Below are 24,999 nucleotides of genomic sequence, written 5' to 3' on the forward strand. Positions count from 1 at the left end.
TCACTCCTTCCTGCCCACATCCCAAGCTTGCTGTGTCTGGGTGATGGGTGAGCATGGCAGTGGTACAGCCCTTGTGCCAAGGGGATCCCAGTGAAACCTTAAATGAAAAGGGAGTGGGAGAGAGACTTTGTGCAGGGAGCCTCTGAGTGATGCTACCCTGCTCACAGAGGTGGAGTCACTGGAAGAAAGGCCAAGTGGGAGATGCATAGCACAGCTCCATGGTGGTGCTGGCAGGCAGGTGGCAATGGCAGGGCTGTCCCTGCCCACATCCCAAGGCCACAAGATAATCCTACAGGAGAATCCTGAGTGTGACCCTGCTTCCCAGCCCTCTTCAGAGAGTGGCACAAATCCCACACAAGCGCTTTAACCCCAGCTTAGGGTGAAAGCTAGAAAGGAGGAGGCTGGATCACTTGGGAAGTTCAGGTCACACAATCAAGTGGGTTAAAATCCCTCATCCATTCCATCAAACAAGGCAAATCTCTCATCCTCCTTCCCTGCAGCCTCTCCTCCCCTCCCTGATCACCTCAGGCAGTCCTAGGGAGTGACCCAGCATCCCCTTGCCACTGCCTCCCCTCCAGGGAGCCTCCCCACACACCATCTGCTCTCCACAGGTGACTTGTGGGTACCCAAGGACATCCCTCCCACACCATCTTCCTCCACACCAGCCTGCCTTTCCCCATCATCCCCAGCCAACACCCCTGGGCCCTCTGGCTCTGAAAAACTTCATTAAACCTCATGGACAAACTCAAGTCTTTATTTGGTCTCTCAATGAGTGGATGTTTTCACACATGGTGCAAAAACTTGCTGCCACAAACCTCATTGATCTGCACACAGCAATGGCAAGCCTGGTGCCCCTCAGGGCTCCCAGCTGCTGATTCCAAGCAGAACACACCCTTGTGTGGCTGCAGATGTCAAACAGCACAGACACACATCGACATCGACATGTGCATGGCCAGAGCTGTCCACATGCTGAAGGATTATTTTTAGCCCAACAGTGATGGAAATGTCAGAGAGAGTTTTATTTATTTTCTCTGGAAGGCTTGTTGGTTGAAATTCCCATTGGCAGAGGCTGACCCTGACCCTGCCATCACAATAGGGTCTGTCATCCAGGTCTGACATCCCTTCCCTGAAAAAATGTGCAGTTCAGCAGGAGGGGAGGGTGACTGGCCCACAGTGCCTGGCAGGGCTGACAGCCTTCAGAAGGCAGGTGCTTATCCAGCCCTGCAGCCCAACCCATGCCCACCCAGCCAGGCTGCAGCTCCCCCAGATTCCCCAGCCTTCCCACATCCCAAGGGGAGCTCTCACTGCAGCCACAATGGACAGCTATGAAATGTTAGAGACACCAGCACTGGCCTTTTGAGCAGCCAGGCAGTCAGGAAGGGCAGGCAGGCCATGGGATGCTCTCACTGCCCTTCAGTGACATGAGGGATGAAGTGTAACAGAGCCAAGGTCTCCTGGTGCCCTGAAAGCACACAGAGGACTCCCTGGAGATGGAGTAACCTGTTTCTTCCTTCTCCTCTGACACTCACCCCGCACTCAGCACTGCACCAGGAACAAAGCTAATGACAATTACAAACCTGCCCTGGTTCATTTCCAGGACCCCATCTGCACTGAGGGCTCTGGGATGGGGCACCTGTGTCCCTGGGGTGATGGCACAGCACTGCAGAATATGGCAGCACCCAGCTGGGTCTGCACTTCTCAGGGTACCAGGGCATGACATGTCCCCTGCTACACACATTGACAGGTTATGCTCAAATTTTCCTTCTCCTTGCGAGGGTGGCAGATTCGAGGGGGGATGGCTGCTCAGAAAAGCACTGGCACATCTGAGGTAGAGTTTTTTGCTTGGTTATGGTGTCAAAGAGGAGCAGTAATGGCCTATATTCACACAGTGGCAAAGGAGGGCCTTGAAGCACATCCCACTTGGGGTCTGTGACCAGTCCATAGATAACCAGGAAGAAAAATCAGTGTTTTTCCTTCAGAAGTGCCTATTTACATCTGAAAATTAGCAGAGACCTTGCCCAGAGGCTGGGACAAACAGCCTGCTCCCCATGAGCTTTTCTCCTCTGTCTCCAAGAGGAAATTTCCAGTAACTGAAGTATAAAAATTAATGCTAGACTGTGCTCCTGAGCGAGCTGTAAAACTCACACAGGAAGAGCTCCCCATCCCACACCTCACCATGGCAGGCTGCCCCCAAAGCAGGTCACAGCCTTCATGAGGGAGGGAAGAGGCAGCTCTCTCTGCACCCTCCTGGTGCAGGTCAGGCTTTGGGGGGTAAACTGAGGTGCCCAGACCTGCAGGCATTGCCAGCACAATCAGCCAGGCAATATTCCCTAACAGAGGTCTTGGATCCATCAGGAGGTTGCAATGCTGGGACAGCATGTGGTGCAGCAGTCCCTGGTTCCATTGGAGATTTCATGGAACAAGGGGTGGAAACAGAGAGGAATTCAGTGAGGGGAAACCCTCCTCCACACTTGCCACATCCTGGGAATAACCACCAGGACTCAGCTGAATGGCAGTCTCTAGGAAATCTTGAAGAAATATCTTTCAACCATATCCCATTCATCTTCCTCCTGGACTTTACATATAAGATTGGGATTTGAACCTCATGGTTTTCCTGCAAAAGTGCAGAAATTTTGTCTTCCATGGCTGACAGGCTTCTCCATGCATCCAGCTGCATGTGAAGCTTTCAAGGAGCTGTGTTTGCAGACACCGGCACAGCAGAGCAAGGCCTCATGTTTCTCCCAGCAGGCCTGAGGGAAGGCAAGAAAAAAGCTGGGTAATTAAATAGCACTCGTCAGAACATGTGCACGAGTCAAACAGCAGAGCCATCCCTCCTGTGCACACTCTTGCATGAAGCTGTATCCACACTTATCTGCTGAAATCCTCACTTCCTGGGCTAAGCAATCCATGGGCAGCACCCCCATTGCTGCCTGCTTTCCCCAGCCAAACCTTCTCACTCCTCTTCTGGAAGGACATTTCGTGCTAACATGAAACAACCAAAACCGGTGCTTTTCCAAAGTCCTGCCACCTCCATATACAGGAGGGAGAAATGTGTTTCTGGCTAGGAGGAAGCAGCTGGTTCTCAGAGAGCCTACAGGTCACACCCCAGAGCATAGCAGCAAAATCACAGGGCTGGCATGGAAGGAGGAAGGTGGCACATCCCATAACTGATTTCACCTTTACTGATATCCCTGGACTGGGGTGAGGCCACCAAACTGTGCTAGGCATGTGTGTCCACCACACTGCAGAGTCAGCTGGGTCTGCTGGGATTTGGGAGCCTATTTACCCAAGGACTTTCAGCAAACAGGAGATTCAGGGACTTACCAAGGCTTTAAAAACTTGTTCCTCAATACCTTTACTAAAGCAAAAGTGACACTATGGGTAATTTCTTTAAAGCAGAGTATAAACATGGGTGCCTGACAGCCAGTTTATTATATCAGAATCAGTTTTCATTAGGAGGGGAAGCTTTTTTGCTTATTAATTGTTTCTCTAATTACTTTCTCTCCCTGTTACCAGGGCAGCCTGCTGTCTGCCTGTGCCTGGAGGGCAGAGTCCTGCATACCTCATCCCTGATCTGCTAACATGGGTAACTATAAATAAATAGTGACACCTGAGAGGGGAGGAGGAAAGGGACTGTGCTTCTCAACCTCAGTCTAGTCAGCTTATGCAACAGAAGGTAACTGCTGACAATCTGTAGTTATTGACTGAGCAGGATAATTTCTGATAGCTGAGGGCTCTGACCTGGCCAACATAAAACAAAATTCTCTACCTCTGAGCTGGAGCTGGATAACTTTGGACTAGCAAGAAGTTATCAATTATTTAAAGTAAAGAAAATAGCTGCATGTTCTCTACTAAGCAGTATTTCAAATCCATGAGGAACTGCTTAACTTTGAAATCTGCTGCACCTTGGCCCCCTTCCCCTCACAAAAAAAAAAAAAACAAAAACAAAAAACAAAACACCCATTTGTGATTATGAAGGATTCTCTTGGGAGACTGAAAGGTGACTGCAAGTACCCCAAATGAGTCTTGGAAATTCTCACCATTGGATTTAACTCCTTGCAGTGCCAGTCATCCCTCTGTTTTTAACCCTCCTCCCTTCTGCCATCAGCTGCTGCTTCTGCCAGTACACAGTGGGTACACTTGCCTCTGGCTCTCACAGCACAGCATACTCAGCTAAATGGGGCCAAGCCTGGTTTAATTAATGTAGCTGTCATGGAGGGGGCAGTGGTGGGGCTCACATATCCCTCCCCTTGGCACCAGAGAAGCAGGAGGATCACAGAGAGGCTCCTCCTTGGCTTGTCCTGGTAGGAGGCAACAGCACCTGCCTGGGAGACTGTGCCCAGGCTAAGAGCTGGGAGGGAAGGGATGCTGCAGAGAGACCTTGCTGCAGGGACACACAGACAGGAGTGAAAGATGGGGAGGAAGAGCCAGCCCTGTCTTCTCCTTTATCCCTGCTGTAACCTGAATCACTCATCTAAGAATTCAGCACCCTGCACTGCCTCCAACACGATCCTGCAGGGTGTGGAAGCCTGCAGGAGAGAAAGGGAAGTAGAGCCAGTGCATGGAGCAATGAGGGCCCTGGGGAGGTGAGGCTACGGCTCCACCTCCCTCTAAGAAGTGTGCCTGGGCAGGTACACCTTACACACAAACACACTCACACACACCCACCTTTGCTAACAGCAGAGGCAGCCACAGAGTCCACATTTTCTAGGTTTTACTTCTATATCTGCAAAAAGCAAATTTGCTTCTGTTTCCGATTCCCTGCAATTATCATGAAATGCCTTCAAGAGAGCAGCTCTGTCTTCTCGGCTGAGCGAATCTTTGATGTCCAGCACTGCACTCAGATGTTCCTTCCTTTCCAAAAGGACAAGAGGACAGTAAGTGAATGAGCCAAGAAAAAAACCCAAACATTTTTTTCCTATCCCTGAGTTTTGCTGGACCAGACCAAAGATTGGAAGCTGCTTTTTGACACCCTCTGGCTATCGAAGGGGGAGGCCATATCCCAAGAGCTGTGTGGGACAGGGCTTAGCTCATGGGTCCCAAGCCCAGAGCCCACAGCATCCCTCTGAAGTATTGAAAATGTTCAGTTTAGGTTATTCCTAGAAAAAGACCTGTATCTATCATAATAGGATTCAGATAACTCTACATTTGACCATTTGGAGGCATTTTTTATATCTTTTCTTCCCTCAAATGGAGCCAATTCTTGTTCATCTGGAAGGTTACAGGATTTGTGTTCTACAGAGCACTGTTCCCCTCAGCAGGGAAATACTGTATTGGATATAAGGCAAATTTATCCAAGCCAAACAGTTTGAAACAGAGAAATCTATTTTAGTCAGCAACAGTGCATCCACTCACACCAGGATGACCTCCTCTGAGGTCTGGGTCCTCTCAGAACTTTCTATGCCCACTTCCTATACTATGTATATACATATATATATATGTATATCATTGCTATGCTGTATCAGATAAGCAGCTTTTTAGCTCAACAGCATCTTCAAAAGTAGTAAAGTAAAAAAGAAGTAAGAAACCAGATGAAGCATAACATAATCTCTTTGTCTTTCTTTTTATTTTTTTTTTCTTTGCCTATAGCAGTCCTTCCTAGAGAAGTCTAGAGACTTCCCTTGCTGCAGGTTTATATGATGATTGTCATGTTGAATAAGCACTGAAGTAATTATCTGCCACAAATTGTCTGCCCCACATTTGAAGGTATTCACACTTTTGGCCTTCAGAGCATCCTGTGACAGAGAGTTTTACACTGCAATCATGTTTAGTAGGAAAAACACAGGCACAGCACATCAGAACAAAACATAGATGCAGTAAACCACAGCCTTTGGGAAAAATGCAGTTATCCAAGATCTCTCCTTCCTAGTAAAACCTGTGTTTCAATTCTGTTAAATTTTCTGTAAGAAATACAAGTGTATATTCCTGCTGAATACACCTAGAAACTTCTGAAAATAGTTATATAAGGTATGGTGAAGTGTTGAAGCCAAAAGCCAAGTGTTTGGAAGTTATGAAATGCCCAAATTAAGGATGTTCTTGAAACCTACATTTGACACATATGTTCCTGTAAATTCTGCATTAAGGTAGTACTTTTCCACAGCATTTCTGCTTTGTTGACAGCAATTTCATCCATCCTCCACCTTTACAGGAGGACATCTCAACTTCAGCAGTTCATGTCTGACAAGGATATAAACCAGACTCCACTGAGTACATTCAAAGGGTCACTGTGCCTGGCCCAACACACTGCAAAAGTATCACAGGACTAATATTGCTGTAGGTCTTCTGGTTTCAAGTAACCATGTAAGAAAATACAGAAGTCAAAGCAATCAAAGACATTACCTGAGGTCAGGAAATTCTTTTAGAATGGGCAGAAGTGCTATCTTCATCCCCTCAGGATCAGAAGTTTGAACAAGCTCTAAAATTGCTTTTATGGGATCCTTGAGAGAACCAGCTGCAGGACCCTGGGGAGAAAAGCAATGTTGTGTTCAGGGCAGGAGAAACAGCACAGCACATTAAGAGCTGGACTCATGTCAGACTGGGGATCTCTCTGTGTGGGTTAGGAGCTTTGCAGGAGTGTCTGTGCATGTATAGAAATCTGATTTTACCCCAGGATAACAGAAAAGGACCTGGGGAGTAGCCACAGACTGCTTCCAGGGTGGCTTCTTCAGCAGTGCAGAACCCCCTCCTGCACTTCCTTTGGCAAAGCTGGCAAATGTATCTCATTTGTCCCTAAACTGCCTTTCCTTTCAGGGCCATTTCACCTCGTGGGATGTGGTTTGCCTCTGGAGGTAAGCACAGCCCTGTGCTTGATCTGTGTGAAAACAAGCCTTGTTGGCCAAACCTGCTGGCATTTCTGCCTCCACAAAGCAAGCCCAGGGACAGAAAAGCAACCTTAGGGAGAGGATGAGAGAACACAGATCCTCTAATAGAAAAAAGTGGGAAACAGGGCTGGACAGTGTAGAAAACATGACATGGTTGGTAGGTGTTGCACACAATGATCTCCCTCTAATCTGGAGCATACAGGAGAAAAAAGTCTCATCAAAAAACATACAGCATTTTTAGCAGAGCTGGAGAAACAGAATGCAGATGAACCACCAGGAAGAGAGCTTCAGGTCTTGCTCACATTTTTCATCAGTGCAGTAATGCAATTTAATTGCTTCCCTGAATTATTGATGCCACCACGTCAACAGAGACTGTGACAAAGCAAACCTGGAGAACAGGCTGCCAAACTGGGGCAGGAGAAGCCCAGGTTCCCCTGATCTGCAGGGGGCATTAGAAACAGCTGGTCACATTCTCCATGCAGCTCCTCTGCAATGAACATAAATTAAAAATAATAATAATATTTGAAGACAGCCTTCCCCCTCTCTCCCTGCAGTGCAGGCACACAGCATGTCTAGCTCTGCTCAGTGCACAAGCTGTACTCAGCTCCTGAGGCACTGGTACTGTACAGCTTCATACTTGGCAAGCTCACTATTACAAAATGCTAATTAATTTGAAGGCGTCAGATTTAGTTAAGCACTGCATAGGCAGGCAAGGTCAGAGGTAAACAGCCTGCAGTCTAAAGGAAAAAAAAAGAGGTGCTTTGTCAGCAGTGTTTAAGTGCCTTTGACACGTACTGCTCTTAGGAGAGAAGCAAGGTATTTCCTAATGTGTTTTGAGAGCAGAGGGAAAGGAAGAGCCCAGAGAGAGGGCAGAGCAGGGCAGGGAGCAGGTGCAGCCTGTGCAACAACTGCATGATAAATTCAGTCTGCAGCAGAGTTGATATTTGGCATGCAGAACCGTGAGCCTCATGACTGAGGAGCAGGCTGTCCCCTGCAAATCTCCTGTGCATTTCACCTCCAAGGCTTTCAGTGCTCTCACATCAAGTCAGAAAGTGCACACACTGAGGACACTGGGAAAAACGTTCTAACCAGATGCAGCTCTTTTTCACCCAAGCTCAATGTAGGGTTTTAACAGATAATTAGATTTCCTCTATTTCCTTTGCACTGTTCCATGCACGTTACATCCAAAGCTGATGCTGAGCACAGCAATTCTGGTAAACTTCAAAGTTCAGATTAGAGATCCTTCCTGCTATTCCCCATGTCTCAACTGCTGAAAGCATTTATTCATCTGTGATCGATCACTCCAAGAGAGGTGGGTCTTCAGCTAAAAGCACTGGCAGCTCCCAGCTTTCTGCCATGAATCTAATGCATTAATTATAATGGGTCTGAGAGGATTTTAGAGAAGCCTACAGACGATCATTTCTATTTAATTTTATTCATTGGACAAGGTAAGGATTGCTGACATATGGCTTGCAGGGACTCATCTGTGAGAAAATAGATTTTCAGTCCCTAGCACTTAAATAGACAAGTTGTGAGAATGACTCAGCATTTGTGAAATCATTAAAACCAGTGCAGCCAAGGGGGTTTATATGCTGTCACATCTGAGTCCTGTTACCAGACTGACTTTGCAACCACTGCTGTGCTGCTCAGCCCAGCCCCTTGTGGAGCACCATGCCTGGGCACTCTCAGCCTGCATCTGCTAATGAGCCATGCCAGGGACATTGCATGGCAGTGATTCTCCAACTGCACCAGCTGAAGGAGGGGACACTGCTGCCAGGGCAGTCCTGGCCCTTGGGTAACCCAGGAACTCATGTGACAGCCTGGTGGCACCCACAGATGCTGTGTGCAGCACTGCCAATTACACCAGATTATGAGGTGAGACTTTCTAAAGCTTCTGAAGCTGTTTCTGCAAATCAGAACCAGCACTTCTGCACAAGTTTTCTTCAGAGGTGTGGCTCTGTTTTTACACCCAATATTCTGCAATGTGCCTTCACCTCCTAATGGTGTGAGGTGTTTAGCCCTGCAGGAAGACTCGTTCCTTCCCACAGCCATCAGCAACCACAACAGCATCAGCATGTTTTTGCCATGAGGAAATGCCAGAGCACAGGGAAAAGGCTGAGGCAGCCATCATCCCAGCTCTGAGGGGCTGGGAAGGGCCTGTGGGGAGGGAGGAGGCTGGATGGAGGGGTGGCAGTGCACACCCCATGCCCAGGGAGGAGCAGCCTTACAGGGCAATGCACAGAGCAGGTGGAGGTGTGGAGCAGCCTGTTTGCTTCATCACTCCAGAGGCTCCAGGGTAAGCACTGCCACCCCATGCCAGGTACCAGAGGCCTGATGGGGGGAGCTGGCAGCTTTGGAGCTGTCTCAGCAGCTCAGAGGAGCACACCTCATTCTTGTGTCAGTGGCAGCAGTGCAAAACTTGCATCTTCCAGTCATACATTTCAAAACCATGAGCTAACAGCTTCTGACAGATCAGAAGAGCTGTCAGCATATCTGAATGTCATTTCAGTGAAGCTTGATACCCCTGTGGTAAAAATTCTTAAGCTTTTTTGCAGTCTTCAGAGTCTCTTCCTCTGCTGGTATTGTTCTTGATGACAAAGAGCAAAACTGTAACCATATCAAAGACTTACTAAGCACTCTTTAAAGATGGTTTGCATCATCCTATGATCTTCTTCTATCTTGTTGACAATCCTCCTCCTCTGCATAGCAGATGTTTTCCTGGGAGTGGTCAGGAGGGCCTGCATGTATTCTGTAATAATGATGGCAATGACAGCCTTGACCAGGGCCTGTTCCAGAGCAAAGATACCCAGATTAACTTCCCTGCACTGAGCAAGGCTCAGCCACACCTGTACCAGGGTAGAAGGCAGATATTCTGCCCATGCAGATGGCTGGCCCATTTCTTTGCTTAAATATTCATTTAAAATGCTTGATCCAACACTTGAACTATCTCCAAGCTGCATGTGGATCACAAAGCTTGATGGCAAGTGTGGAGACATCAAATCAAAAGCAATGGGACCAGTTAGCTGAGCCAGAGGTCACTCACACTCCAGAGCTGCAGCAACACTTGGCTTGGCTAACAAATTATCACCTGGGGAGAGCTTGGGCTGCAGACAAAGCCAGATGCAGCCTCCCTCGAGCATCTACACCTGACACAGGGCCCTTGGGCACACAGTTGTGGCTGGGCACAGAGAAGTCACCTGGGCAACTCCTTCTTAGCTCCCAGTACCAGCTGAGGAACCCCAGAGCAGAGGCCATGCAGTGCCTGACAGGGACAGGGAGTGTTTCTGCTGGGGGTTGCTGCACAGAAACCACATTTTGTTAGCAATTGAAATCAGAGCAGGGTTAGGCTGCAGTCCAAAGGTACAGGAAATCCCCAGCTCTGTCCAAAACAGACAAAGCAAGAGACAGAGAGCTCTGGCACAGAGTTTCACCACTGAGCTGCTTCTTGCCCCAGCACTAATGTGACATAATGTCCAGTGACAGGCTTTGAACAACAGCAGAATAGATCCTACTTTTTTCTCTTCCATTACTTTTTCCATATTGCAAAATGTTAATTAAAATCATCACTGACAAAGAGACTGCAGACCTGGGAGTCCCATGCTTAGGAGGACACATGGCACATGTAGCAGCAGCAAATCCAGCCTGCACAAAAGAGAGGATTCCCCAGGTACCAACCTCATTGCTGAAGAGATAGACTCAAGGGTGCTGTAAGATCCTATAAAAGTTGTTTAGGCCACTGTAAAGGTGAAAAAACTTGGGTACTTTGTGAGGTTGTTTGCCAATTACTCTGCATGAGACACTGTGCCCTTTAAGAATTTGGACTTTTCACCCCTCTGTAGCCACTCTACATCAAAGGGATCAATAGTCCTTACAAATAAGGTTGAAACACATTAGAAGCTGAGAAAATTTCCAATATTATGATACTGGGGCAATGGTAGGAGAGGAGGGAGCCCAAGATTCCCCTCTGTATTTGGGAGGTACATTCAGTTTCCACATTTCTTCACTTGTTGGTTTCTCTGCTGAAATTACAGGAAGGTCCCAGCTGTCACTACCCAACCCTGGTGGACAGAGGTACTGGACTGAGACCACCAGATACTTAAAAGCCCATTTGACAACAGAGAAAACTGCAGTTTAGATTAATTTTCTAGTACTGTGCCATCCAAAGGTTCAATTACTAGTTTTAGTGATTTCACAAAGCAGAATGGTTTGGGTTGGAAGATACCTTAAAGATAATCTAGTTCAAAATCCCCTGCCATGGGCAGGGACACCTTCCACCAGAACAGGTTGTTCAGGACTCCATCCAACATGGCCTTCAACACTTCCAGAAATGGGGCATCCTCAGCTTCTCTGGGCAACTTCTGCCAGCACCTCCACACTCCCACAGCAAAGAACTTCCTCCTAAAATCTAATCTAAACCTATTCTCTTTTAGTTCCATTCCCCCTTGTCCTTTTACTACATGCCCTTGGAAAAAATCCCTCTCCATCTTTCTTGTAGGATGATTTCCTGAGTAACATATTGTTCTCACTTTCTTACTTATTTCTTACCTCATATATATCTGTTTTTTTCTTCCCAAAGGTCAAAAAGTTTTGCTTTAAGGATTCAAGGATGTGGTCAAAACCACTGTCACACTTTTTGAAGTGGTCCTTCAGTGTTCCCTGAGGAAAAGAAAGAGACAGAGTCAAAGGGTGAACATGTAGAGACACCAAACAAACAACAGACACAGATTATTGTGTCTTTGCTCTTTCTGCTCTTGGAAACAGACTTCCCCACCAACTGCAGCATCCTGTGTTTTTATTTCAAAGAAAATCAAAACATGAAAGAAAGAAACAATTCCAACTCAGGAAGGATGTACTAAGTTCTTAAGCCCAAACCTGGAAGACTGAAAACCTGGGCCCTTGGCCTCCTGTCCCCCACCCAGGGTTGCTGGTGCTCTGTCAGGATCATCCCCAGTTCCCACACAGATGTGTGGGCCCATGGGACAGGCTGGCAATGAGCTCTGAGACCAAAACTGTGCGGTGTAGCCGGAGTTTCTCCCGTCATTTTCCTTTTGCTGCCTCCAGCGTGCCCAAGGGAGCCTGTGCAATGAAGCTGGAGATGCTCAGGGGAGCTTCCCAGGGAAATGCACAGGATCACACACTGTCAGGAGCCTGGAATTCTGTGTTTTCCAGACACAAGGCTGAACAGTGCCTGAGCTAACAGACTGATAACAGAAAGTGTGAAGGGAGGGGACTTTATCTCAAGGGAGGGACACATTTCTGGTCAGCCTTCTCTACATCCTGATTGCCCAACAAAGCCCTGGGCTCTGTGAGTTATCACTGTCCTGGGAAGATGCCCAGCTGCTGGGAATTAATGGTTACCAGATGAAATTCAGCTTTTTGGGCTCTGGGCAGCACAACAGCAAACACTACAAACAGTGAAACTGGGGTCCCAAAACTGGAAAATGTGAAGCTGTCCACATACAGATTCTGACAAGGCAGAGGAGAATACCAGGCTTGAAGGCCAAACTATGGCTTCACCTTTTCCAAATCAGGACATGAGAGGGAAGTGCACGCCAGCCATATGGTCTGTAAATAGCCAGAATTAAAATGGGTCTTCCATACCTTGACTTTAGAAGTGATGGTCTGCAGAAAATGCTCCATAATGTCATCTTCCATCCTGTGTAGGAATCCATTCACCTTACCATTCTGCTCAGTGCTGACACTGCAAATGTACGTTAGCTTATGCCAGACAGTTCTGTTTAAAAAAATAAATATGGAAAGTATTGATCAGATCAAATCATGCTATTCTCTCAGATCAAAGCTCTTTCTACTGTAACCAACACAGCTGCCTGGGTCATTGAATGGACACATGCTCAGGTCCAAAGCTAGCTCAGTGATCTGAATTTGTGTGCTCATTAAGACACTGACACAAGGGCACAACGTGCAAATGCCACTTGTACCCATCACTAGTGAGATCAGGTCAATAAAAATTCTAGTATTTTCAAAAATGAGCAAGCATGAAACATCCTTGACAAACAGAGTCTGGGTGAGCATCCCATGTGCCTTTGACAATCTACAAATACAAGACAAACAATTATCTTCCATCAGAACAGTCTTCCAGTCAGCAAATCCTGGTTAAAATTATCACCAGCTTGAAACCAGACATCCTACATTCTGGAAAGGCTCAGTGCACAACTTCATTCTCAGTAAAGCTGTGAAGGATTACATAAAAGAGACTCATAAGTATTCAGTCTAGGATCCAGCATCAGCAACATGCAAATACAACAAACAAAGCAGTTACCTAGGCTCAACACAAGGCTCTGATGTCAAGTAATCACTGTGCATATGTTGGATTTTGGCATTTTGCTGACTCCAGAGATCCCTGGATAACTTTACACAGGAAGAAGAGAAGCAACCTTGTTTTCTCCGCTGCTGCAAGTGCTTCTGAAATTAGCTTGTAGGTGCAAACATCCTCCTCCACCCTTCTGTGCTTTACTGCTTCCCTCCTTCCTAGCAACCCCAGGGAAAGCCTGGCATGTTCCTTGGGGTTTCATTCAGCAAGGCACTTAGGATTGCACCTACCAAGTGCAGTAGCACACACATCTCAGCATAACCTTTATGCAGCTTTCCTCCTGGAGGACGATCAGGCCAGGGAAAGGAAGGATATCACAACCCACCATGGGGTTAGCCAGGATGGTGTCCCCACACATGACACAGCACTGCTGCCTCCTGCTCAGTGCAGGAAGGGGGAGATGGCTGCAACCCCTGCACCTGCAGGGCCTGGGAGCAGGCAGAAAGTGGCAGTACAGCCCTGTAACCCTGGCCACAGCCACAGCCCCCATCTCAGCCTCCCTCTTGCTGGGGCAGCCAGGGCAGCTCTGCAGGAGTGTTGCTGACAGCAGCTGGCTTCCTCCATGTTTAAAGGCTGGTGTGCACAGGGTTGGATGTCCATACCCAGCTGGAGGCAAGGTTAGCCTCATACCAGAGTCAGAAGGAGATCAGACCAGCAGAAAACTCGTTTTGCTCCCCATGTCATGAGGCCCTGTTCTCTAACCTGAGAAGGCAGCAACTCTCCAGGATTCGTAAGCTGCTGTAGATCTGTGAGCAGCCGTCAAGCTGGATAAAACTTCTTACTTCATCTTCATAGCTAAATTAAAACAGGAAGAAGTACCTTTAATCTGTTGTGCTCCATAACACATCTAACATCAACAGCACACTGAGGAAATACTGTGTGATTATTTGTCTTTTCATCTCACATTTTCAGTCCCCCAAGTGGGATCTACAACAGAGACAAAGTCTCTGTCCTACCCAGCTGATGGGGAAGACAAACACAAAAAACAGAAGGGAGAGCCCTGGAGCTGCCTGGGTACCTTTGCCAGGGACCAGGAGGTTGAGAGGTTGATTTGCAACACTTCCTTCTGGGAAGCAGCTCAGGCTTTGCTGATAAAGCTGCAGAACAAAGTCTCAGTGTGTATGAATAACCCACAAGGTCTCTGAACTGCTTTGTCAGTCTCACAAAGGGCTTCTGCACAACCCCATTTTATAGGAATTTCTTTCCTCTCATCATGGGGAGGGCCAAGGATCTTAAATCAAATCTCCATCTGAAATACTACCTAAACCAGGAGTCCTGGCATTTTCTGCTGCAGGGGATACAGGGGGAGAGAAATACCCAAGAACAGAAAGCAGATGAAGGGAGCCAGAGGAAGTGGTGAGAGGCCAGATGAGAAGACATTCATTCTGCTATGAGAACTAGGACAGAGCAGAGCTCCCCAGCCTGCCACAGAGCCAGCAGAAAGCACTGTGCCTGGGATGCACAGCCACGTCAGGAAGGGCCAGGCCTGAGCACTGGACACTTGGCTGCCCCTCTTCCCAGGTGTGTTTAAGGTCTGAGCCTCTCCAGATCTCCCCCAAAGGCTTTATCCTGTCCCAGCTACTCCAGATGCACTTTGTTCCCTCAGCTTTAGTCCAACAACAAATACTGAGCACACAAACAGCAGTGAAGTGCTGTCTCTCCGGTAACAGCTTCATGGGAAACAGCCGTCAAGATCCAGGTGAACACAGCACCACCAGCTGCTTCATCAGGATTTCTTTCTTTTGAGCATAAGAATGATACCAAGGAGGAAAACAGCATCCTTCCTACCTCTCCAGGAACCTCAGGCACTCCTCCAGGCACTCAGCTTCCACCTTCTCACCCAGGCTCTCGCTGACTCGCCTGGCAGCCTCTGTCTTCTCTGTTATTATCTGTGGATTTCAATGTGTGAGAGGAGAACTGGCCAAAGTCATTTGTTCCCTATGCAGTGAACAGGAAAACATCCCACTGCTCACCCTGCAGCAAATCCCTCTGCCCTAGGAACCAACTTCTGCCTCAGTTTTGAGAGTCCTCATGGAAATAAATGTATTTTTTATCAGCCTTATTGTAATGCCTAACCCTACACCTTTGCTACCACTGGTTTTGTTGTGGTCAGCTTGGGTAAAAGCCTGTCCCTGCAGATGTTCTTTGCTGGCCACATCCAGCCTGGCAGCTCAGCTCATACACACACCTGCCATCTGCAGGAGCATCTGTGCTTCTACCTGACTCACCCTCACAGATAAATTTGGATGCAGCCACTAAAAAGAAGGTTATGCAGACGTGTCTGTGTGCCCTGCACCTCTGCCATGGTCTCTGCATGGCATGCCTGCAGAGGGCAGGTGTCACCTTCCCAGCCACCACCCCTCCCACCTGACCCAGCTCTGTGTGTTAAACCCCACAGCACACCCCACTGAGCCCAGCTGGGTGGCCCAGGTGTCTGCAGGAGGTAGGCTGTGCCAGGCAGCTCAAAATTCACCCCACATCGGGCAGGCTTGAGCAGGTGGCAACTTAATGCTGCCCATTAGTTGTTCTGTGGGAACAAAAGCTTGCAAGGGGAGGAGAGCCAGATGGATAAAAGGAGACAGATGGACCCATATGCTGTGCCCTCACAGTGCTTGTCAGCCAGAGACAAAGGGTGACTCACATCATGAATGGGTTTTTCCACTGCTCATAACAGATGCAAAAGCTCACCCAAAGGGGCTGGATAAAATAAGCCGCCCCAAAGTGTCAGAAAACCACAGATGATAAGTTTCCATGACACCTTGATCATTTTCTATCTGAAGTTTAAGTGTCAGCCTGAGAAAATTGAGGAGGTGGTAATTTCATAAGGCTTTCCTATTAATCCAGGCTTTTCCATCACCCACCCCAGAGCATTCAAACCTGTCAGTTGCATACACAACAGAGTGAATCCAGTCATGCTGAAGCATGGCCAGATGTTACAAATATGAGGACTATGGGATTCAAACCATGCTTTGTCCTAGTTCCTGTTAGAAAACTTTCCACTGTGAGCCAGGAGCAGGAAAAAAACCATCTTGATAGCTAAACATCCCCCTAGCACAGGTACATCACTGGGCACATCACTGCTCCATGGCTCCAGCAGGTACAGGGCAAAGCAAGGAGGAAACAGCCCCTGATATGAGCTCTGCATTTGGTGCCTGGGTCTGAGATGGGCCAGAAAAGCCAGTGCTTGCCAGCTAAAGCAAAAACCAGCTGCTGCTGATCTGCAGTGCTTCCAGTGCTTGAGGTTGTCTGCCACCCCAAAGGACCATGGAGCTACTTCCCTCTCTCATGGCCTGAAACAGGGCTGCCACTGGGGTGGTGGAAGCAGAGAATAAAGATACAGTCATGAGAGCCCACAGCCATGCCCCTGATCTCCAGCATCACTTAAACCCACATATAAACTCCAGGATTTACTTAATCCTTCTGCAGGTCATGATCCACACCCCCTCTGCCCACAGTACCGCTGCTCACAAGTCAGCAGGGTGTGCTCCTGCAGTGTGTCAGCAGGTTTTCTGACACTTTGGGGTGGCTTATTTTATGTGTGCTCCTCAGGTGTGCTCCTGCAGTGCCCTTGGAGCCCTGTGCTGTGCTCTGCAGCCCCCCTGCACTGCCTGACCTGCCAGGGCAGCAGTCCCAGCAGGGATGAGCAGGAGCAGCCTGCCTGCAGTTTGCACTGCCAGCCAAGGGGCCCTGCCATGGCTCAGCAGCTCTCCCTGCTTTTATAAAAGTGCTCTGCAGAGCTCACACTGAGCAGGCTGGGTAACACACACCACCACTTTCAAAGGTTACATAAAGATCCAGGAGCATGTATGAAAATGCAGCTTCAGCTTGAATCAGCTCAGGCTGATCCTTAGTTTAGTAAGGGGGTATTTTTTCTTTATGTATGTCCAGGGCAAAAACAGGTTTGGGAGCAAACAGACACAGCTTAAGTATGGCAGCCAGCTTGCAGGCTTTTAACACACTGAGCTTAGACTGAGACATGCAAAACTGGGTCTTGCCAAATACCCACGTGCTTGTGTGCAAAAACAAGGCTGTCCCAAAGACTGGGAGCTTTTCAGTTCCCCCCAGGTTACCTCAATGACTGCAGCATCTGCCCAAGGGGGTTTCCCAATATCAAAGGCTTCTTTCAGTGCTTTCCTCACTTCCTTCTAAATGATAAAAGGAAATTAAAAAGTTCAGTTAAGATACAATGGCATTCATACTGTGTTAGGTTTCCCAGCCTCTCATTATCCATTTGGAGTAGATGAATTTCTGCCTCCATTTTTTTTGGCTGTCTCTTTTAACCCAAAGCCTGGCTATTTTCCAGCTGACCTAATAACATTTTTCTGTTTTGTTCTACATTGTTTGTTTGAGTTTAAACGATTTGCAGCTTTCTTTCATCCCAGTGTCAGCTTGGGTTATCTACAGTCTTCCCTAGTTAGCTTAGCTCAAATGAAGGCGCCCACACAGCAAAACAATGCTTAGAGACATCTCCATGCTGCCAGCTACTGTAGCTGAGATTTTCCACCCTTCCTCTCTCCAACCAGCATCCAGAGAAACCAGCCAGCATTAATTAAAACCATTCCCTTCCTTGAGCCAGGGACTTGTGAGTGCAAAGAGGAGCAGGCTTAGTGTTTAGAGCTACTGTCATGGTGAGATGGGCCCCATGAGGCTGCACGATGGGAAATTTCCCAAGACTTGGCTGGCTTGTGCTAGTTTGAATGGCTGTAAAAACAAAACTAGCACTGCAGAGAAAGGGCTTGTTGCTTAAAACATGATCTGACCTTTATAGAAGCTTTAAACTCAAAAGTTTGGCTTGCTTATTTATTCTTTCATTTCTGAATCTTCCTCCAAGGAATATAAAGTCTGGTCTCCCATTTTGGTCTTTGTTCTTTTCTGCCTGATGAATTAGGAAATTTGTGGCTGTCAGCTGAAGAATTTCATCAAAAGTATATTCAAAACAACTGCTCTCCCATATTCACTGAAAAGTGTTAATCAAAGACAAACAAGCAGTTGTAAACAACCCAGAAAAATTTCTTTCCTCACAAGTGCCATCACCTGACTGTGAGCAAATGTGTGAACACTATGTGCTGAGATAGCACATCCCTGCTGAGCTGCACAAACACTTCAAGCCTGCCCCCCACAATGGGACAAAGCATGGCTTAGTGAGGAACTGCAAGGCAGTTAATAACTTGTTGAGGACAGCACTTAGTTGTTTTGGATCAGATTATGTGTCTGCATTAGAAACAGCCTGCTTGTCTGTAGCTCTTGTAGTGATACCAGCACATCAGGCACCAAAGCTCCAGTGTGGAGGGGATCAAAACTCCTGCTGTAATAAACAGGCCCTGTTTACCTCCTGTTTCCTCCTGTCTGACCAAAATCTTACAAGGCTTCATATCCATGGATGGTCAGTACACCTGTGCTGACTGCAGAACACGAACTTCTCAGTCCTCCTTCTGTCCATTTGAAAAAATAGAGGGATGGTGTGGAGAAGACACAGAGCCAAGTGATCCTTTGCAGGTCAGTGTGAATGAGCATGAGAATGAGCCCTGGCACCATGCTTGAAGGTCTGCCTTGCACCCTTGTCAAATTCCCCAGTACAGCAAGGGCAGAGGTGACAGACTGGCAACCCAATTGATGGCAACAGCATTTTCAGTCACCAGCTTTGTAACCTCAAAGGCACAAAGCTCCCCTGCCCCAGGTGTGTCCAGATTGACAGGAGTGCTGCCTGCATGCAGAGCTGACTGAGTTCCCCACACTGGAGTTTCAAAGTGGTTCTGAACCCCACATGGCCTCTGGGGTTCAGCACCTTCAGATGTGCTCCCAGTTCTCAGCACTCATTTCTGTTTAAAGTGCTTTTAGTTTGCACAGGTATCAGGCTGCCACACCCAATGATAAGCCAGGTATTCCTAAGCAAAGCAGACCACAGCTTATTCTGGTCAGGATTTCTCATTCTGAAATTTTAGTCATCCATTGAAGTGGCAAAGTACACACCATGTGATTTAGGCACAATAACATGTGACAATTGTTAAGAGATAACAGCAGGATATTTGTTCAATAACAACTGCCTGTATATTAGCATAATGAAGGGCTGAATTACCCTAGAAGCAGAAATAGAGGGATAAAGCAGGTTTTATAAGCTGTGCCACTGAGCTGAAGAGACATCCATAATTTTTCCATATGGAGTCAGCTTATGACCACTTAAGCTCATTAGCTTGAATCTGGAGCTGTTCCCAAGCTGGCCAGGTCTGAAGTGAGCTGGGGCAATGCTGTGCTGCACTGTCCAGCACTTCCAGCTCTGTTCTTTCTGTACAACTCAGCACCACATAGAGCTGGGATGCTTCAGGATCCAAGGTGGCATGAAAACTCAGGGCAGCATGGCACAAAAGCTCATAACCAGATTGAGGTGAGCCTGCTTAGCACATGGTGTATGAGGAAAACAGAAAGCCCACATTTAAGCAAAAGCATTCTTCAGCTATTTCATTAGAGGGAACTAAAAAAAAAAGTTAAATTTCCCATCACTGTTACTCAGCATCTTTGAGGGCTTGTCAATGACTCAGGGACTTGCTCTTGGATAACCTCAGTGGCACTACCCTGAGTTAAGTCACTTCCTTCATTGAAACAAATGCTAAAAAAGAGCTTGAGAACACATGGTCTTCCCCAGGGTAATGTAATGATTAAAAACAGCCCATAAAGATACTTAAACACTGAAAGCAGTAGGCTTTAAGCATATTGTCACCAGCTGGCACTTCTACTTGCATGTTTGTGACTACCTTCTTGTTCTTCAGGGAATAATTCTTGAGGAAAATCTGTGCAATTTAGAGTACTTTCCCAGGGATGATTCAGCAGTTTGCTGTGGAATTTCCCCTCCTCTGCTCCCCAGGGGCTGGTGGAAATGGAAAGCAGGAGAGCTGAGTGTGGTAACTCCTGCTGTTGTGTTTCAGCTTTAGCTGAATAAAAGAGGCCCTGCTGAGTTTTCCAAATAACGTGGTTTCCTCTGGAACTCCCCATTGCCACAACACATCTTCCCTGCTTCATTTGTATTCCACATGTCTCAACAGAATTCTTCAAAGAGGGAACTTTGCTGAGAAAAGAAAGAGATGCTGCAGCCTCAGGGCTGGGGTCACCTGTGGGATCACAAGACAGGATTCTCTGTGGAGGGCTGCTGGGTGGGCACCAGCTGCACATTTTCTTGTGCTGAGCTCTGGAAATAATCTTTGCTCTAACACCAGCAGTGTCAGTCCAACAGGCTGGAGAGGACTGTGAGGGGTCCACACGGAGGCAAACTGAGCAGCCTCAATATCCTGCACAGCTGAGGCAAAGGGGCTGTAAAAAAAACCCAGCTTTGCACACGATGGGATCATTAACAGCTGGAGAGAAGATGAATAACATTTTGAAATGGCCTTCAATAAGGAAGTGGGTTTCACCCCTGGTCTCCCTTTCTTCCAGATAAAAGGGCTTCTGAGCAGAGCAGATTGCAGCTCTCAGAATATACAGAAATGGGATGAAGAGAGATTTGCAAATGCCCCAAGCATTTCCTTGCTAAGGAACAAGGGCAAGGCAGCCTCCCTTTGGTTGCAGGCAATCATGGATCTTCACACCTGGGCTCTGCAATGAAACTCGGTCAAGATGGAGACCTTGGGACCCACACATGCCTGAGCAGGGCTGGCTGTTTAACACGGGCACCCCTTAATTTATCACCACGGGAATAAAACCGGCAGATGGGGGTAAAACTGAGTTCTTACCCTTGCAATTGCAAGTAACTTTTCCTCAGTCTTCAAAAGGATCCACACGAGGCACTGTGCACCAAGGGAAAGGCTGTGCCCGGGTCTCTCACAGGCCTGGCTGCCTCTGTGTACAGAAACAAGAGCTCAGCCAGAGGGGCAGCTTCCCGCGGGCGCACGGCATCGCCTGCCTGGCACCACAGCCTCACACCAAACTAACAGGCTGCCCTGCAAGAACCCAGCAGCGTTTGCCAAGCTTGGGCAGCCACAGCACAGTAGATCATCTTCACAATGGTCTCTTGCCAGCTTTTCTTTTGTGCTGTTTCTTTTCCTTCTTCCTACATTTGCTGCCCAAGTTACGGGTTTTGCTTGTTGTTCCCCTCTCCCCTTCCCTCACTGCTGCTGCTCAATTCCTTCTTAAGCTTGGGAGAGTCTCCCAAGCACACTTGCATGGATGCTCACTTTGCAAGTGTCACCTACTCTTTCTGAATGGAATAAGAAGCAGCTATATACCAAGACAACTGCATCTATGCATGAGCTTTCACAGAGGTTGTAATTGTATTTAGAGAGAGGAAAAATCAAATGCTGAAATCTGGCATCTCTGTTCTTCTCGTTTCTATTTTTTTTACTACCACCTGACTAATAGAGTCACTGTCTTATTTGTTTGGGGTTTTTTTCTTGAAGGGATTCTGCATTTATATAACACATTTTTTCCTATATTCAACTTTTCTTTATATAATTAAATTACATTATTTTTCACCTCCACTTTAATAAATTTTTCAATATTTAATAAATCCATTACTCCAAAGTTTTACCATTTTTAAAAAAAGCAGTAAAAGGGATGCCTCCTGCCCACATCCAACATGTACTTGATGATAGCCAGTGTGTACCCACCACACAGCTTCCCTCCTTCAGGAGCTGGCCAGGGGAAGAGACCACCCGATAAACTGCTAATGAGCTAATCAAGAGTTTATAAGTGTAATTAATAGAAGGACCAGAGAAGCTGTGGACTTGGATGAAAGCAATCAAATAATCCAAAAAGGCTGAGAACTATTAGGCATAAGAAGATTGGAGCTGCTGAGTAGCAATTAAACACAGACACAGGGAATCAAACACCTCATCCACCATGAAAAAAGAAATCACAAGAAAATTTCAGGCTTTGATGACACCCATAGGCTTTGAATTCACATTGGGCCAAAGGGCCCCAGATGTGCCACTCTTCAGAGGGAAAGCCATATCTGTTTCCTCAGACTTGGGCAGGAATTTAATGATCTGTTACGCGTTTTTCCTGTGATCTGAGCACTAATGAAGGAAATACAGAAACAACTGGGAAAACTACAAGCCAGATAAAGCAGTGGGAGAACCAAGGGCAGAACAAGAGAAATCCATAGAGCACCATGCTGACATAAAGGCCAGGGAAAATTACTCTGGGGTAATTAGAGTATTAGGGACCTTGTTAAAAAAGGCTTGATGCGAGGAAAGAAATTGTTTAATAAAGCAGAAAACTGTGCATTTCCAACAGCAGTCCAGCAGAAAAATACCTGCCCACCTCTGGTAAACCCCTGAATCTGGTATTAAGGATTTAGAAAGAGGCAGTACTGCAATGAAAAAAGGCTCTGGTTCTGAGAGCACAGAAGATAAAAGAGACAGTGGACAAACCTAAACTCAGCAAGAGTCCTGATCATCACTGCGTTATCAGGAAGCAGTGACTGTTCTCAGAAACAAAAATCGAGCTATAAAAAAATGCAGGAAAAGAAGCCCTTCAGACATACCTTTTGTACATTTTAATGATCCATCCATAAATTAGAAGGCTCTGGCTGAAGCTGAAACTGTTGCTGTCAGTAAGTGTGGCAAGGTGAGAACACAAGGAGGCATGACAGCAGTGGGCATAGGTGACGAGCAGTCCTGCTTCCCTGAAGACATCACTGCTGTGCTCCAGGCTGGGGAGAAACGTCCCTTCCAGGTGACTCAGGTGCTGCTTTAGTGCAGCCTCATCTGTGTTAGTAGAGGAAGCAAACAGGGGAATCTGGGCTGTCATGTACTGCATTAGCTTTTCCTCCAGATCTTTTCTCCAGAAGTTTGGGCTCCAGGTGGAAACAGAATCTGTCTCTAGGCCATTGCCAAGCCGCTCTGCTTCCTTCTGCTTCTCCCACTTCAGTGATTCCCCCACTGACTGCAACGGCTCCAGGAGCATCCTGTCACTTCCACTGAGTGCTTCTCCCACTACAGTCCACATTCGTTCAGCCAGCAGTGCATAAAGTGATTCAGACTTTCCCATACCATCATTTCCAGAATGCTCCAGATTATAAATTTGATCACAAGCTTCCAAAAATTTTCCTTGCTCAATGAATCTGCAGATGGTTTCCTCTGCAACAGAATAAGAACACAACTTGCTATAGGTCTATAGGACCATCACTTGAATATCCAAGTTATGAAGTATCTAGTTTATATCTAGATTCCAGAATTCCTCAGGATCTACTCAAGATCAGCCCACTTAAGGTCTAGCACTATCACCTCTCAGTTTCCTCAGGGCAAGCACCTTTTGTTTCTAAATTTCTTTCATCCTTTCTCCTCCAGGTTAACCAAGCCTGAAGAAGTCTGCAGCTTTCTGCCATCATTCCAGAGACCTCCTCATGTGAGCAATGAAGGTTCATTAAATACAATCTTTCCATAAGAAATGTACCTTCTGTCCAGAAGAAAAACATTAAAGAAAGGACATCTGAACAAGCCAACAGCTGAAAGCCAAGCCTGCAAGGAATTCTCTGCCTCCTCCACAGAAACCCTGGCAGGACCAAAGTGCTGAAAGCTCCCCTGGAAGGAAGATTTCAGTGCTGCTTGTTTCCAATATATCTTACCTAGCACATCCAGTCAACCAACAAGAGTTAAATGTACTCTCACAACAGATGGACAGAGCTGCAGGGCTTTTTCCGTGTGTTTTACAGATTACAAGGTTGAGCAATGAAGGGTTAAGGTTTGCCAAAGGTATCTGGAGCAGAGCCCAGAGGACAAATCGAACTTGATGAGAATGTAGGGAAAGTTAAGTAAAGCCAGAAGCAGCGGGACTTAAATAATTCAGGATACAACTTTGGATGTAGAGTGAAGAATGAAAGGAGTATGAGCTTCCACTATGTTTTGCCTATATCCTTCCTTGCTTTCCTCTATGGAAACGTCTCAAATGTGAAGTAAGAATTAAATCAAACAGGACTGGAGGGAGGAACATGACATGAAATGGAGAAGGGTTGATGCAAGGATGTTCAGCAAAGCAATTGGCAAGTTATTCAGGAGGGGCCTACAAGCTGCACCCATCCTGCCTCGATAGATACAACACAAGGGAAATGTTTAATTGGCACAACCAGCCTGTGTGCAGCCCACCTCCCCCTCCCATCTGTGGAGGAACAGCACAGTCACATGGCTGGGGTGTCAGTCACACATACATCATCTTTCTCACAAGACACATCAGGAGTATTTGCAGAGATAAAAATAAGAACAGTAAAGAGAAACATTTGTGAAGCAAATAAAAAGTGAAGTACAGAACTGCCCAGAGTAGCAAGTGTCAGAAGGGACAAGAATTCAGGTGAAGGATGGAGAAGAGGAGAGTGGAAAGCACCTAATCCAGAAGCTGATGAAAAACAAGAGCCTGTGGGATGGGAGGGGCAGAGAAGATCCAGGCCTGGACCCAGAGATAACTTCAAGGTTACCTGCAGGCGTCCCTCTCTCCTCTCCTTTCCTACTGCTTGGCCTCTTCAGCAAATTCCCTGCCACATCCTCAGCACCAGCCTTCTCCACTGTTTCCTTCCCACCAACCACAGTCTTCAGCAATTTGCCTGCCAAGGTTTTCAATTTCCCTTTCCTTTTTGCCTCCTGCTTCTTTCTCTCCTCATGTGTGGCCTTGGGCAGTATTCTTGCATTTTCCCCAGCCATTTTCTCCCCCTTCTTGTTGCCTCCTCCCACAAAGGCTGCCCAGGAATGCTTTCTCTTCTGCATGATCCAAGCAGACTCAGGTGCTCTCTGTCCAGCTGGGAATACTACCAGAAGAAAACATGAGAAATAGTTCTATGCAAAGTAATCTTAGTGTCTATCTCCCAGAGAAGTTCTCTCTTCTTCTTCTTCTTTTTTTCTGCACCGCTACAGGCTTCAGCTGCCTTTG

The 24,999-nt window shown here is 47.0% G+C and overlaps 1 protein-coding gene across 1 annotated transcript; it reads right to left on the bottom strand.

The window, feature by feature from the left end:
* LOC129122124 (exocyst complex component 3-like protein 2) lies at nucleotides 1–24,999 on the bottom strand. The gene is made up of 12 exons (XM_077180730.1): nucleotides 24,551–24,999; nucleotides 22,625–23,219; nucleotides 20,874–20,979; nucleotides 17,223–17,297; nucleotides 14,941–15,041; nucleotides 13,855–13,947; nucleotides 12,423–12,555; nucleotides 11,367–11,477; nucleotides 9,452–9,607; nucleotides 6,340–6,461; nucleotides 4,669–4,854; nucleotides 1–2,750 (listed from the first exon to the last, which is right to left on the bottom strand). The coding sequence occupies exons 1-11, from the start codon at nucleotides 24,834–24,836 to the stop codon at nucleotides 4,674–4,676; spliced, it is 1,959 nt and encodes a 652-aa protein (XP_077036845.1). The 5' UTR covers nucleotides 24,837–24,999; the 3' UTR covers nucleotides 1–2,750; nucleotides 4,669–4,673.

This window comes from Agelaius phoeniceus, chromosome 6 (assembly GCF_051311805.1).
Source record: "Agelaius phoeniceus isolate bAgePho1 chromosome 6, bAgePho1.hap1, whole genome shotgun sequence".
Classification (NCBI taxonomy): Eukaryota; Metazoa; Chordata; class Aves; order Passeriformes; family Icteridae; genus Agelaius; species Agelaius phoeniceus.